Source organism: Motacilla alba, chromosome 1, assembly GCF_015832195.1.
Source record: "Motacilla alba alba isolate MOTALB_02 chromosome 1, Motacilla_alba_V1.0_pri, whole genome shotgun sequence".
Classification (NCBI taxonomy): domain Eukaryota; kingdom Metazoa; phylum Chordata; class Aves; order Passeriformes; family Motacillidae; genus Motacilla; species Motacilla alba.
Genome location: NC_052016.1, coordinates 30,140,167 through 30,155,529, shown reverse-complemented (window position 1 = coordinate 30,155,529; position 15,363 = coordinate 30,140,167). Strand labels below are relative to the sequence as shown.

At 41.4% G+C, this 15,363-nt stretch overlaps 1 protein-coding gene across 2 annotated transcripts; it reads right to left on the bottom strand.

Annotated features, from left to right (window-relative positions):
• Positions 1-3,697: 3,697 nt before the first annotated feature.
• On the bottom strand, positions 3,698-15,083 carry SFT2D2 (SFT2 domain containing 2). Of its 2 annotated transcripts, XM_038141382.1 has the most exons (9): positions 14,923-15,083; positions 14,541-14,627; positions 14,138-14,223; positions 12,975-13,056; positions 10,846-10,881; positions 10,663-10,721; positions 9,904-9,933; positions 9,434-9,514; positions 3,698-8,774 (listed from the first exon to the last, which is right to left on the bottom strand). In XM_038141382.1, the coding sequence occupies exons 1-8, from the start codon at positions 14,983-14,985 to the stop codon at positions 9,475-9,477; spliced, it is 483 nt and encodes a 160-aa protein (XP_037997310.1). In that variant the 5' UTR covers positions 14,986-15,083; the 3' UTR covers positions 3,698-8,774; positions 9,434-9,474. The 2 variants fall into 2 exon arrangements, with proteins under 2 accessions (XP_037997310.1, XP_037997301.1); XM_038141373.1 differs by having other exon boundaries at positions 4,494-9,514.
• Between the last annotated feature and the right edge of the window lie 280 nt (positions 15,084-15,363).

Here is a 15,363-nt window from a genome sequence, read left to right as displayed (position 1 = left end):
ACTTTTGTGCTTAGGTTATCCCTCATACAAGGTGTCTGATTCTTGAAAGTCTAGCGTCCAGAGGAAAAAATAAACCACGAATCTAACAACTTAAAATACCTGACTTTAACACAGTTTGAATTTTAGTAACTATGTTACCACAGCTCAGGACACCTGAAACCTCAAAATTTTCCAAAATGAGAGTAGTTACTTGTGGTTGGTTAGTGGAAACAGCCCAATTACTATTTTCAGCATGGGGAGGGTTGTTTCAGCTCTAAGAGTTCAGCCTAAGAGCAATTTGTGTTGGATGTAGCAGAAGGCACAGTTCACCACTGACATATTCCAACCCAAAAGAATTAGCCAAAGAAATAATAAGTTTACACATATGCAAGCACATGATCAGCTGAATGTACTGGGGCCTGAGATTTTTCTTTAAAACACACTTCCAGATTCCGTGAATGACACTTCTTTGCATTGCACACTGTCTCTGTGCCACACAGCTGCCATGGGAGAGGGCTGCAGAACAGAAACCAGAGAGATCCAGAGTCACAGTTCTTAGGTTTTTGTTGGCTTTTCATTTAACAAAAATACTATGTGTGGAAATTTACTTTGAATATTTAGCCTGTTTTAAGAGAAGTGAGAGATATCCTCTAATCTTTTGTCCCTCTATTCACCTAAATAACAACTTGTAATGCTTTCCAAACAACCCTTCTTTTTCCTACTTTTCTTGCAAGATTAATTTTTCCAAGTCTACAGGTGCTGGAACAGAGGCCCAAACAAATTAATGTCAGTAGCTGTAGGTATTGCCAGAGCATGGAAACCAACCCATTCTCAGGTGTGGGTTATTTCTTGGGCTGGAAGTTAAACTTCCCTGAACCTAACATTTGAAGAAAAGGTAGCTGGACTTAGAGAGGAGCACAGCAGGTGCTCCTGGTGACTGGCAGCCAGTGCCACTGCAAGGGGGGACTGTTTATTGCAACCCTTGCTCTTTTCACCCATTTAATTAGACCAGCAAATCAGTAGGGGTGGCAGAAGGAACAGAAAATGCCCCTACAAAACCTGCAAATTTATAAGCTTTCCCTGAAACCCAGCTGGGAGAGCTGGGCACTTCCAAGCAGATTCCTTGTGGCACATAGACAGGCAGAACTAGCTCAGAATGCAAGCACAACACTCATAATCATCTCCAATTCACTAATAATAATTTAGTAACTCACATTTTAAATGAAGCAATGAGGACTGGGGAGACCAGTGAAAGAACAATCAGAACAATCCTGCAATACTTATTGGACTTCACTCACTAAGTTACAGCAGGAAAAAGCAAGGGTTTATTTTTGACTTTCTAATTAAGCTTGTTCTTAAATGCCCCTGGCCACCAGCTGGTGAGGTACACAGAAAGGAGAGGGGAAAAAAAGCAAACAAGAAAAAAGGTAATTAAAGAGGCCTTTCTTGCCTTGACATTGGATAGCTGTTTTTTGGCCTTTTGCTACATATTTCCAAAGAAAAGGCAGCCCTTCAGCATCAGATGAAATTGCAGAAAATAAGACTCACTCTTTCCATCTCCAAAGCTCCCACTGCAGCATTCAACTAACCCCCCTCTGAACAGTGAGTCCCAACAACACAGGGAAATATAACCTCCATCACCATGACATTCCCAGGAAACCAACACCTATCAACTACCATGGAATAATTGAGAACGGATAAAAAGACAGCTGCTTTCCCTCTGTTTTTTAATCATGCATCCAGCCTCTTAAGAGATTTCTAGGCTAGAGGAGACTTAAAGAAGATTAGCTTTTTCATTAATGTCGGGGTGAGGGCACAGTTTCAGTCACTTCCCCTGGGTATGTTTTTAGCAGAAAGGCAGGCAGCTTGTTTGAGTGGTACCTCCCTGTCTGGTGTTTTAACTGAGATTATACTGAGATTAATTCTGAGCCCAGAGAGCAGAGAAGACTTTCCATGCTTTTTAAAAAGAGAAAGAAGAAGAAAAAAAAACACAAAAAAACAAACCCAAGGAGAAAACTTAATGTAGTGTGATGGATTAACCCTGGATGGGTGCCAGGTACCCACCAAAGTTTGGGTACTGCTCTGTCTCTCCCATCCTCTGCCCTCTTCAGCAGTGACAGAGAAAATATTACAAAAGGCTCATGTGTTGAAATAAGGACAGGGAGAGATCACTCACCAGTTACCATCATGGGCCAAGCAGGCTTGACTTGGGAAAATTAGTTTAATTTATTACCAATCAAAACTGAGTAAGCTAATAAGAAATAAAACCAAATGTTAAAACACCTTCCCTCCACCCCTCATTTATTCCCAGGCCTAACTTTCCTCCTGGTTTTCTCTTCCCTCTCCCTGCCAGTGACCTTCTCAGGGGAAGGATTCCTCACACTCTTCCCCTGCTCCAGCACAGGATTCCTCCTATGGAAAACAGTCCTCCATGAACTTCTCCATTAGTCCTTCCCACAGCCTTAAGTTTTTCACATAGTGGTCTAGTATGGATCACTTCCACGGGGTGCAATCCTTCAGGAACAGGTTGCTGCAGTGTGGGCTCTCTGCAGGGTCACAAGTCCTGCCAACAAACCTGCTCCAGTGCGGGCTCCTCTGTCCAGGAGTTTGCTCCAGCTTGGGCTTCCCACAAATCACAGCTTCCAATGGGCATCCAGCTGTTCTGGAGGGTGGAACCAGCACCCTGCACCCCCATGGACCTCCATGGGCTGCGGGGGCACAGCTGCTTCACCATGGTCAGCACCATGGACTGCAGGGGAACCTCTGCTCTGGTACCTGGAGCACCTCCTGCCCCTCCTTCTCCACTGACCTTGGTGTCTGCAGGGCTTTCTCTCTCACAAATTCTTTCCCATCTCTTTGGCTGCTTTAGTGTAAGGGTTTTTTCTCCTCAAATACGTTACTCTAGAGGTGCTACCACTGCTGCTGGTGGGCTCAGCCTTGGCCAGCAGTGGGTTCATCTTGGAACCAGCTGGCCGTGGCTCTATCGATGTATGGGAAGCTTCTGGCAGCTCTCCAGGGAAGCCACCTCTGTAGCCCCCTCACCAAAACATTAACAGCAAACCAAATATATATAGTCAGGCTGGTGATAAATGTAACTTAGTTTGCTGTAAACAATAATTATTCTTTTCTCTAATTTGTTTTTTTTTTTTTTTTGACTTGAAGATATTCAGTGATATCTTAAGACATGAATTATCACCTAGAGGAAGAAACTATTACTGTTCCCATCTTTAGGATCAGAAAATAATTTTAAAAGTAAGAGATTCTAAGCAAAGCTTTAAGTTCTACTTACAACAGCTCAGAATGAAAGTAATACATTCAGTGTTTTTTGGGCAAACCAAACATGCGCTTTTGACCTGGATGTGTAGGTTAAAGCTTTCTGCTAACAAGTTGCAATTATAACTCGGTTGAAGCAGTTGATTCTCTTAAAAGCGATGAGCCTGACACATCCCGTTACACACAAACAGAAACTACAGGAGCACATGCCCATCTTAAAATGTTTCCTTTTCACATCACATATTGCATCATAGAATGGTTTGTGTTGGAAGGGACTTTGAAGATCATCTCATTCCAGCCCTCCTGCCATGGGCAGGAATACCTTCCGCTAGACCAGGTTGCTCAGATCCCCATCCAGCCTGGCCTTGAACACTTCCAGGGATGGGGCATCAAGAGCATCTCTGGCCAATCTGTTCCTGTGCCTCACTACTCTCACAGTAAAGGATTTCTTCCTAATCCTTAATCTAAATCTCCTCTCTTCCAGTATGAAGCTGTTCACCCTTGTCCTGTATCACTATGTGCCCTGTGACAAAAGCCCCGCTCCAGCTTTCAGTTATTTCCGCAGCTTTTAGGGCATGACAGTCCCTCAGAGCTGCAATGACATCACACTGACTAGGTGACACTTTCATTGTACCATTTTTACACTACACCCATGTTACTCCACACTTATTCCCACAGAGGTTTTGAAGCACAAATTCTCAGGAATACCTTCTCTTAAAGATACCACAAGGGAACACAAGAGAAACTTAAAAGGGTTTCAACCAGGCTAACTTAAAATAGCAATCCCAAAGACTGGCAGCTTAGATAGACTATTCCATCTCTAATTCACCAGCAGCTTTCTTCTGAAAAGTGAGAAAAGCAGGATTTTTTTCCCTTTAGGAATCTCCAGTACTTCATGGCTGGGCACTTACAAGCCTGTACCCCCACACATATTGCAACAAAGGCTGAGCTCAACAGGAAGGTTGTTCTCAACAAGCAAGGGATGGAAAATAACTATCAACCCCCATCTTTGAATGGCTCACATCCATTAAATATCTTCTCTTGCAAATCAGACCTTGAGGAAGGAGAAGGGAAAGGGGCAGACATTACAGCAACTTTCCAAGAGCCTTGTCACTGAATTTCAATGCTGGTGACTTTGCAAGGCAATGGGATTCAGGGACTAGACACTGTAGCACAACTGACAAACCCTTTCAGAGCATTTCTAAAATGCAAATTCATTAATCAACAGAATGCGCTTTCGGGCAGCTGATCGTTGTTTATGGATTGCAAATAAAGACTTCACTTTTTTTTTTTTTAATCATTCAGGTATTAAGACCTCAGCATGACAATGAAGTGGCAAAGTTCAACAGCTTTGTTGTTATGCAGGAGGTTGAGTTAAGCAAGCAAAATATCTCTAAGGTATTAGACATGGGAAGGATTTATTGCCCTATGAGAAATCGCAGTTGCCTTGATATGACACAGATGTATTCAGCTTTCCTGACATTCCTGGGACACTCTAACCTTTTCAAAAAGATAAAATGCAAACCCCATGGTTTCTATACTACTGAAGACAGGCTGCTGCTTGTATTCCAAATGCAACTTTGGAGTTTCCTGTAAGACAGAAATTTCAGTTCAGTCAGCTGTGAGACAGAGCTTGCTCAGAAGAACAATCAAAAAAAAAACCAAAACCAAAAACAACAACAAAAAAGTAAAATTTAACACAGTCTCCCACAGCACACAAGTCTCACCACCACCCTTGCAGATAGGGAAAAAAATCCACCTGTCAGTTATGAGACAGTGTAACATACCCTGAACAGCCTGATGGACACACAGTCTTGATATGCTGCCAAAGAATATTAAACCACGGCAGGTCTTTGGATGCATAGTAGGCACACACTTAAACAGACCAGTTCTTTGAAAGATAAAAATAATAAAATTATTGCCTCTAATTATTTTTAACACAACTTCATAAATCATTGATATTTTACTTCATTTACATTTTTGAGTGTACATCAGCACTCAGAGCATATTTATTTCAGAGGCATGTTGCTTCCTGTTGTCTTTGCTGACAGAATAGCACCAGGCATTATTTCCTCTGTAGCATGGACTAAGGATAGCTTGTGGGCATACCTAGGTTGACTCTTAAGGCAAATAAATATGAAATAATAAAAATATCATACTCACCTTAACAACTCCACTCGCGCCAACCAGTTGTCTAGGTGCCTGCAACTGCTGGGTGAAGCTGCTGCAAAACACTGGTGACACAAAAACTCCCCCCAGCAGTACAAGCTGAGTGTACAGCAAAGGAAGTGAGGACAGGACAATAATTTTTTAAAAGCCAAACACACAAATAAAAGGAAACACACTACCCACAGCAATTTCAGCATCATCTAGAGAGTCAGCATCATTTTAAAAGCCATAAGAACATTAAGAACATTAACTATAAGAACAATTAATTTAATGCAGTGATAAATTTATTGAAGGAAATAAACAGCACTTGTAAGGGTTTCACTTCATTACAGAGCAAGTTGTAAGTCAGAAAAAAAGACGTTTATCAAAGTAGAAATCAAACAGTGTAAATACACAGAAAAAGCACATCAGCAAACACAACCAGTAACAGTATAAAACACTGCAGAGATTTTTTTCTGAGTTTGGTTTTTATTTTACAAAACAATTCCACAGTTGGTAAAAAATTTAGTCACATTATAGCGAGGCACATGGTTTTAAGACAACAAACCATTTGTGTGCTTTCCCTCCAAAATGGTCATCATTTACTATGGTTGTAAACATCAGTATTTAAGACAAAAGTGTTTAAACATCCTCCTCCTCCTCAGTTTACAACAGCACAGTGATCTCACTTTCATGAACATGATTAAGTACTAAAATGAAGAAAGAACTGTTCTCAGGAAGCTGGAGGCATACAGAGAGCCCAACACACTTTCCTTTTAAAAACATGGTTTCTGAAAAGAATTTCAACTTGTGGCAGAAAATTCTTCCTTGGTTTTCACAACAGCTCATGAACAATCTTATTACTATAAATTCTAAATGAGATTAAATTGTTCACATCATCAGGGTTGAACCATTTCAGATAGTACCAGTATTCATAATGGACTTCATCACATCAAACAGAGCAAAATGTTGAAGTAGTTAAAAAAAAAATCCCGTATTTCAATGTATAGAGTCTCAGTACTTTGGGAACAGATGACTACCACCCTCCCTATTTCCCTTTCTGATATAGTTGGAAAGTCAGCTAATCCAGGATATAAAAATTTCCTGCTAGAACTGTACCCTAAGGCTGCTTGGTTGAGGTTATGTTATCTGTACAGCAAAAAGTGAAAAAAGTGGACAAATTGGTCATCAGGCTGAGCAAAACGCACTTTCTGCTAGAACACCAAATCCTACTGAGATGGGCACCCAACATCAAAGAAGTTTCATTAGGGAAGTCAGCCTTGAGTTAAGTGCTGTAAACAACTGAGCAAGGACTTTGTGAAGGAAGGAGCTTTGTGATTCCAACCAGAAGCTCTCTATTCGCAGTAGAGTGCATGCAACAAACATTCCTGCCCTCAAGGACAGTGAGATGGAAAGCTTCAGAAATACCCACCATGCTTCCTGCCAAGCAGATAACCAAAGCTAATGATATCAAAATGTAACACAAAGTAGGTTTAATGACCAAAAAAAAAAAACAGGTATAATGATATAATCTAATTCAGACTGAAAACTACTCGAGGGAATATTTATATAGTTTACTCCCCAGTTATGTAAAAATCATATAAAATAATGTACTTCAGTAAAGGGGAAATTTCTTTTGCTGATAAACTTGTCAACAGCCTCACTACAACTATTGCAAAGTAAGTAAGAATCTAAAGAGTTTTGCTCTGGGAGAGCTGTTTTAAATAAAAAACTGTTTGTAGATGAAGCAACAAACCCTGAGTATATTTCACATATTGGTAAGAATATGGCAAGTCTCTCCTACTGTCTGATGTCCCCAGGAACAACATAGGGCAACATAAACCCCTGTGGCACTCTTGTGATCCTTGTGTCCTTGCCATGTTCCCTTGAGTTCCCTTCCTGTAAGGGCACAATTGCTTAGCCTCATGTGCTGTGCAGTCAAATGAAGATTTGTTCTTCTCTCTTCCTGAATAAAAGGCTGTGAAGCTGGAATTACAGTTTTAAACTGAGAGGAGAGGGGGAAAGGACAAAAATCCATTTAAGTACTATCTACTGGTATTTTCATAAATTTCCTACTTCTAATTGGCCGTGTTCACAAGAGCCAGCTAAAAGGTTCTAGTTAGCTAGAACTAGTGCACATTAACAAACTAATATTCACCATACCCAAGTATACTGTTCTTCCAGAAGAACTTCCAGATAGTCAGGCTACCAGAACCCTGCCCAAGCTAGCCAAGGAATAAGCAAAAGACATGTACTCCTCCTAATCTGAAGTAATCAAGAAAAAGAATCCCAAAAGTCAAATTCTGTTATCGTGGCTGCTAAACCTGGAATGATGATCGGAGTTAACATAACTTAGTTGGAGAGGGCAAGGAGGAACAATGGATACTGTGCTTGTAGCTTTTTCCAGGGACATTCAGAGATGCTAAAATTAAAGGAATACTGGAATGTAAAAGGCATTAGGGTTGCATTTCAATTTCCCTTATACAAAAGGAATTCTGCTACATTATCAAAGTCCTAAGAAAAGACTGGCATAGGTCCTTTGACTGATGCAAATTAGGTTTTGAACTAAGTCCCTGATAAAAAAAAAGACACACATCAGTTTAGACACTTGTCTTAGATCAGCCAGAGAAAAGAAGGATCTGTTTTCTTTAATTCCCAATCTCTCTTGGGAATTTAACCAAATAATCTTTTCAAGAAGAGTAATAGTCAACATATTTATTTCAACACTAAATTCTAAATCCTGGGAGGTAACAAAAGCACCAGGATGCAGTACTTGAATCTGCATAACTGTTTCATCCCAACATCAGTGCCAATACACAGCAGAAGCAGGAATCTGTGCTCAGATGTTACACTGACCACTGCAATGCCGTGGGAGTAAATGATTATACGTAGCTCAGAAGATGAAGAGAACAGAGTGGCCTTGGAATCTGGATACAGACCACTCAGCACTTGTTTGGAGCTGGCAGAGGCATTGTTTCAAGCTTTCCTTGCTACCACAGGCAACAGAATATTGTGCTTTCTCCTCCATGCAGAGAAGTTCAGTGGTGTGTGCAAGAGTTTTAGCAGAAAGAAAACTGATTCCACTTGCATAGAAACAAAGAGAAATGTTGGAGTTTTAACTTATTTACAAGTTCAGAAGAAAATGTCTTCTCCCTGACCGAGGCTGCTTAAAAACAATCGCCCACTTCTACCTGATGACAGTTTGTCCTTTGAGAAAGGACATATATAAATTATTTTATTGCTTGCCCACCATGCCCTTTGCATTGCTCTTATGCTACAGCTGGAGAAGAAGAGAAGCATCTCACTTAATGTGAAAAATGACAGCTTCCTACCTTGCAACCATGACCAAGGAAAAGAACTCAGGTTCCTGGTAGCTGAAAACATCAATAGACCTTATTTTACGAATGCTTTTCCAACAGCAACAAGACTTTTTCAGATGAAAATGTCCCTTTCATGTATTTTAAGGAAAGACTATCAGTATGGACTGAGAATTAAATATTTCATTAAAGGTGCAAACATTTCATGGTTAGTCCAAAACCATGTTTGGTTTTAGAATTACATCTTTTATAAGTCTCATAAACCTAAAATCTTTCAAGAGAGACAGGAAAAGAAAGAATACAAATATTTCATTATCTAAGGCAAACAGTGCAAAGATTAAGTGACATAAGGCTATTTTAAAAAATCCCAAGTTGTTGGTAAGAAATCAGTTTTCAACTCTAGAACAGGAACAGTCCCACCCGAGCCAAGGTCTTCACTTTACAGATTCACACATTACTTTGAAACTTTTGCAAAATTAAATGCATGAATTTATGCAAGAATCACCATAACAAATTGTGGACCTCTGCCTGGTTCTTCTGCCAGACTGAATTTCATTTGATCACAAGCCCCCTGTCCCACAGACATCATTGCTTACAAACCCAAGCAACTGCAGACACTGGGTGTAATACAAGGAGCTTCTAACAAGCAGCTGAAAGGCACGTGTTCAAGACAGAAGTAGGAAACTACACAGCACAGTGATCCAACACAGTTCTACCTAGAACTTCCTAGAACTTTGTGAGGCATCCAGTATTCCTGTTAGGACAGACAGACTGAAACACATTTCTTCACAGCATCCCTACAGGCAGGAGAAAGAAAAAAACATGAGAATCAGAGTCACCTGAGTTACATGATTTGATAAGAGTCATTCCATGCTGCTATCCCACAAACACTGAGGACTGTAGAGATCAGATGACCATATATTAATTGCATTACCATTATTTGCATGACTACACAAATGCCTTAGAGACAAGCAGGTCTGCTCAGTGCCCACCTGCTCATACAGAACAGTGCTCATGGGGGAGAACAGGACAAAAGGGACACAGAAGAATACACTTGTCTAGTAGCAGTTTCGACCAACATTCAGGCATTCCAAAGGTAAGCCTTATGCTCAGCATTTGGTCAGCAGGCTTACATATTCCTATGGGAAGCCCTCTCATTTTCTCCATTGAGAGTAGAGAAACTTACCTTGCATATGGTATGAAGGAAATGCTGTACCTAAGAAGAAAGATTTTGAAAGTTACTTTTCATGTCAGATTTTATTAGAATCACAAATAAGAACAACTCCTCTGATATTCTAAACTGCAAGTTATAAACCCAAAATGAAGCTATGAGTTTGTGAGTAACAGGAAGGAGTATCCTTGCAAGCCATCTTAGGCCAGCCAGGGTATGAAACACTAGGGCAAAATAGAGGGGGATGTTGTAAAAGCGTTTTAAACACAGCTCTCCTGTATCCAGTATTCTTCATGCTCCAACACCTACAGGTAGGTAAGATTAGCATCGAGGGCTGGCTAGGTGTGTATATCAGTTTGTGCACTCCTTTGGTGACCTTGCACAGATCATATGTTAACATGAAGAACACTGACAGTTTGATTGGCATAACTGGGTTTCTGAATGAGACAAATTCAGGAGAGTGTAAAAGAGGAATACCAGATAGTAGGCAACAAATTGATTTAAAAGGGAAAGAAAAAAAAACAAGCTCAGAGAAATCAAAGGAACTTCCTCTAGAAATGGAGCCCTGAGCTCTGTCTCACAGCCTCTGTAGTGGTGTGAGAGACCAAGAAGTGCGAACAGGTCAGCCCCGCACTGATGCATTGTCTTGACTCTAAGGGATTGACAAGGTAAAAATTTTCCTTCCACCTAACTCAACATCAAAATCCACTCACAATTCAGCTACTGGTGTCAGGTGCAACAGAAAGTGGAGTGTGTATGGAGGGAATCACTCACCATGTCATGGCAAAAAACTGTAAGATGCAGAAAAGCAGCGCGAGTCCTGCCTTATGCCACTGGAGGGGAGAGGAGAGGGGGGAAGAAACACAGCAGAGACAACAGTGTAAGAATCTTACTTTTAAAATTTATTCCAGTTACATTAACTCCACTTATATGTACATACAGGACTCCAGTACTCACCCAGAAAGCGGAACACAGTGTTAATATGAGGCACAACTAGAAGAAAACAAATTATTTTAATTAAAAAATAGAAACAACTCCAGTTTCTACAAATATTGCAACACTGTAATGGGGTCCTTCACAGAGACAGAAATGAATTACATAATTTCACAGTTTTATTCAATTCTGCATCATAAGAGTTCCTCTTATTTAAAAGTTTCTTGTATTTAAAATGTTCTCGCTATTAGATTTTTGAAGTGAATTAAAACCATCAGGAAATATCAGGGTGGTTAAAATCAGAAAATTATTTTATGGCTCCAAAGGAGCAAGCGGAAGTGGTTCCTGCAGCTCTTTTGCAGGTCCCTACTCCATCCCACACAATTCTTGGTGTCACAGGCACACACCACATTTCATCAATTTGCATAAGTAAGAGTTTTCAAATACTTTTCAGTTACCACTCTTAGTCTTTCTGCTTCTGCACAGTTCCTGATGATTACATGGTTACCACGGCATTGAAGTTTTGTCATTACTTAAAAGCTCACCAATTAAAACCATGCTACACTTTCAAGAACTGCAGGCTATTGCTTAGTAGCTCTCCTGTGTACATATTGAAGTAAGGCACAGTCACTCAAACCAGCACTTTTTCTGTTTTCAGAGTTGCACAGTGTCTTTCTTTACTACAGGTAAAATCTTGCCGAGTAGTAGGATCATCTTCTGCTTTGACCCTTAGTTTTAACAGACGCCTCCTATTAGTTTTCATTTTCAATTTAAGATATGACAGCTCATTTATCTATGATAGATGTTGATAATTCATCTTCCTTCATCAGCATCTAACAGCCTTTAGAAACACATGCACCATTGTGCTACTAGAGATTATAATGTGCATCTTTCTGCTAAAATGGAAAAAAACCCCAAAAAACATACAGTACTGCATATTCAGACACTAAGACATGCATTGCCAATGAAATCATATACTTGAGCTCAACCAGTACTGACAATAAAAGCAGTTCTTCCATTAGTTTTAAGGTGGTGATTTGTATATTGGTCTAAATACAGCATCATACATCTAATGACTGGCTTTATCCCAGTGAACAACATTCCAGGAATTCTCCTGACTCCAGGCATCCTGGATGCATACAAAACACACACACACACACACACACACACACACCACACAGTAGATTCTTGCTTGGATCTGCAAGCATACACAGTCAATTTCTCAAGCTCTGCAGCATCTCTGGATGTGTAAAGAGAAATTGGGAAGTGCTGATGCAAGCAAGCACTCTGAAGATATTCAGACTGAAAATGGGAGTTTCATGCAAGTTAAACCACCTTTCAACTTTTTGACTTGCCAGAAGCAAACAGGAAACTTGCCAGAAGCAAACAGAGACAAAAAAAAAAACCTGTAAACCTGTGTACTTTAAAGAAGAGTCAGTCTGAAACTTATCAGCAACTTTCAGACACAGAAACACACACAACACAAGGTTTGCTATAACTTCCATCTTCTGAAAATAAAATAATCCCAAGGGTGACTCCACTGAATGTTGAATTTGCAATTTCATTCTGTCATACAAGTTTCAAAACCTGAAGCTATCAGCCAGCTGGGAAGATCCCTAATGCAAGGTTACCAAGGCACAGTTTCCCCAGCTGCTTTGTTACAAAGAGATGATTTTATCAAGGTAGAAATACCTACACAGCTCCTTCAAGACAATCAGACCCAATATAAAAAGACAAAATAATGCAAAATAAAATATCTAGCAACATCCATAGGACAGCTTTAAAAAAAATTGTTTCCCATCATTCACTTCTTAGAGCACACATAAATATGATGTTGTGACCTCAAGCACCCTAAAAAAGCACATGCATGGTTCACACACACCAGCCACAGACCCTTAATGCTCATTTAGCTAAACAAGTTGGCTTCAGCTCAGTCTTGCCTAACAGAGAGCTGCTTTTCTGCCGCCACACTTACCCTGCCATTACAGCAGATGTGCAGCAAGACAATTTAAGAAAAGACAAAAAAACATGAACCAAAAAACCACCCCCAGGCACATCCTGAGCCATAGCTGGATCCATGGATATTAAAGGACTTCACAATGAAAATTGTTGCCAGGTTTGTATGAGTTAAAAGCAACTCCTTGGATACTTACTAGCATAGCAATAGTAGCAATCAAACGTGTAGGCTCAAACATCCGCTTCAATTGCTTCATTGGTCCCATAAGAAACATGGTGCTGTGGAAAACATGCCGAGATGAACACGGAAATGAGAAAGGCAAAAGTGAAACTTGGTAAGATTAAACTGTCTGCTGCCATAGGGGCATCAGTACACTGTGTTGTTATGGCAATCAGTGCAGCAAAACAAAAGAAATGGGATTATACAACGAGACAAAATCCATTCCCCCTTTTCTTTGTGCAAGGTATTTACAATTTTATTCACACTTGTTCCGTCAGAGCAGAACTATCAAGTTAGAAGCACAGGCCAAGGTCAGCTCCAATCAGATCATCCTTGACAGATGCTTTTCTAACCTGCTTTTCAAAAGTGCTTTTTAAATCTGCTTTTCAAGAACACCATCCACAGAGGCTCTGCATGGATTGCCAGGTCATCCAGCTCAATTCCTCTACATAAAAGGCTGTTTTCATGCCTGCATCCATTCTCTGATCCCTTACCAGATCTGCAGCCTCATTTAGGGCCCTGGTGATGGATACTGGATGAATTACACAAGGTGAAAGTTTTATCTGAAGTGATATTTCTGCCTCATATAGTGTATCATTCTGCCTCATTAGCATATTACTTCCAATCCATCATTTATGCTTTCTTGCATCATGCTAAGTTTCCACAATCACAGAAAGCTGGGCTTGTCACAGAGTATGCAGGGCTTTGCTTCAGGAACCTCGAAGGCCAGGAAGTCTTACTACATGTGCTTGCCCTGACAGACAGACTGCCCCAAACATACTCACTAAAACACACAGAACACTGCCAAATGCAAAATGGCAAAGAATTATTTTTATCTGAGGGAGGAGGAACCAACAAAATCAAAAAACCTCAGTGCTTACAGCATGAGTATGATTCCTGCTTACTGATGAGCAACTTTTACCTTGAATGCATTACTAATAACAATTTAAAAAAAAAATAAAATTTTCCTTACGATTTCAGGGCACTACTGGGGAAATGCTGTTCTGTAGAATTCAACAATAAAATTATCCATAAAACCAAATCTTCTCTTGCAAATGCAACAGCTTCTACCACTCATGCACTATCATTCTGCTTTTGTTTCTCATCTGTATTAGGGAAATCATATATAAAGATTGTTACCTCCCAATAGATGCAATATTCCCCAGGGTATAAAACACCGCAAAGAGTACCAGCCCTTTCTTTGGTATCCATAGCAGACAACTACCCTAAAAAGCAATATTTAGAGAAAGGGGGAGGGGGAAATTAACAGGTTTTAAATTGAAACAGACATATATATCCAAGAAGTGGCACGTCACGAAAGAAATCTTAAGAAAACTTGAAGCCAAACTGCAGAATTACGCATACGAAAGTAAATCGCGTTTATTGGCGTTCTTGTTAAGAGTCAGTGTATTTCATCTAACTGAAACCGAGTCAAAGGACTGCACAGAGACTCGGAAAAATCAAGTAGCAGCACAGAGGGAGGCTGTAATTATCTGGGCTCCTGTAACTCAAATACTGGGGAGATCTGGCAAAAAGTCCTTACCAAGATCGAGCACAGGCATCCGATCGCAAAACACGCAATGAAACCTTTCACTCGGGTGCCCCAACCTAAGGAAGTCGCATCGATAACCTGGAAACGAGGAGAAAAACAAAAGCGGAACTTCTTTACTTGTAGCGCTTGCCTCCTACCGAGCGCGAAAACTTGCTCTCAGGCGCTGCCGCGCCTTGTCCTGTTCAGGCACCGTCCCCAGTGTCCCGCGGGAAGCGGGCCGTGCCACGGCACCGGGACCCGCAGGGGCAGCGCTAGTGGAGCCCACGCGGGACCGCCTGCCCATGCCATCGGCGCCTTCTCGGGGCGGCTGCTCCGGCACCGCGCCGAGCACACCGGGGACGGGCGGCCGGTGCCCCCCGCCCGGCAGCGCTACCTCGGCCAGGCCACTCGGCTCCTCCGCGTCGCGGCCGCTGAGCACCCGTTTCAGCTTGTCCATGGCTCCGCACCCCGCCCGGCCGGAAGACCCTGCCCTGCCCTGCCCTCCCCAGGGACTACCAGCCCCGGCAGCCACCGCGCCCACCTGCACGCTGCAGGTAGGGGAGGGCCGGCGGGGCGGCGCGAAGGCTGCCGGGGGATGTAGTCCAGATGTGGTGGATCCTAGCTCCTCCCAGCACTTTCCAATCCATCTCTTGGCAGTAGCAAAACTCATTTTATAGTCAGTGAGGTTTCATTTTAATTCCACGACTGTGGCTCTTCTCCCGCTCGCTTTATTTTCGTAACGAGCCTAGCAGTCTCCTGCCAGACAAAGGTACATGGATGCAAAGTCCTACTAGCAGCCAAAATTCAGCATCACAAGTAGTTATTTCAGTTTATT

Excerpts from the sequence above, each read along its gene's own strand:
- SFT2D2 (XM_038141382.1), bottom strand. The coding sequence starts at position 14,985 with ATGGACAAGCTGAAACGGGTGCTCAGCGGCCGCGACGCGGAGGAGCCG. Across the intron at positions 14,628-14,922 it reads AGCCGAGTGGCCTGGCCGAG|GTTATCGATGCGACTTCCTT; the intron begins GTAGCGCTGCCG and ends CCTCGTTTCCAG. Across the intron at positions 9,934-10,662 it reads CAGTTTTTTGCCATGACATG|GTACAGCATTTCCTTCATAC; the intron begins GTGAGTGATTCC and ends CTTTCTTCTTAG.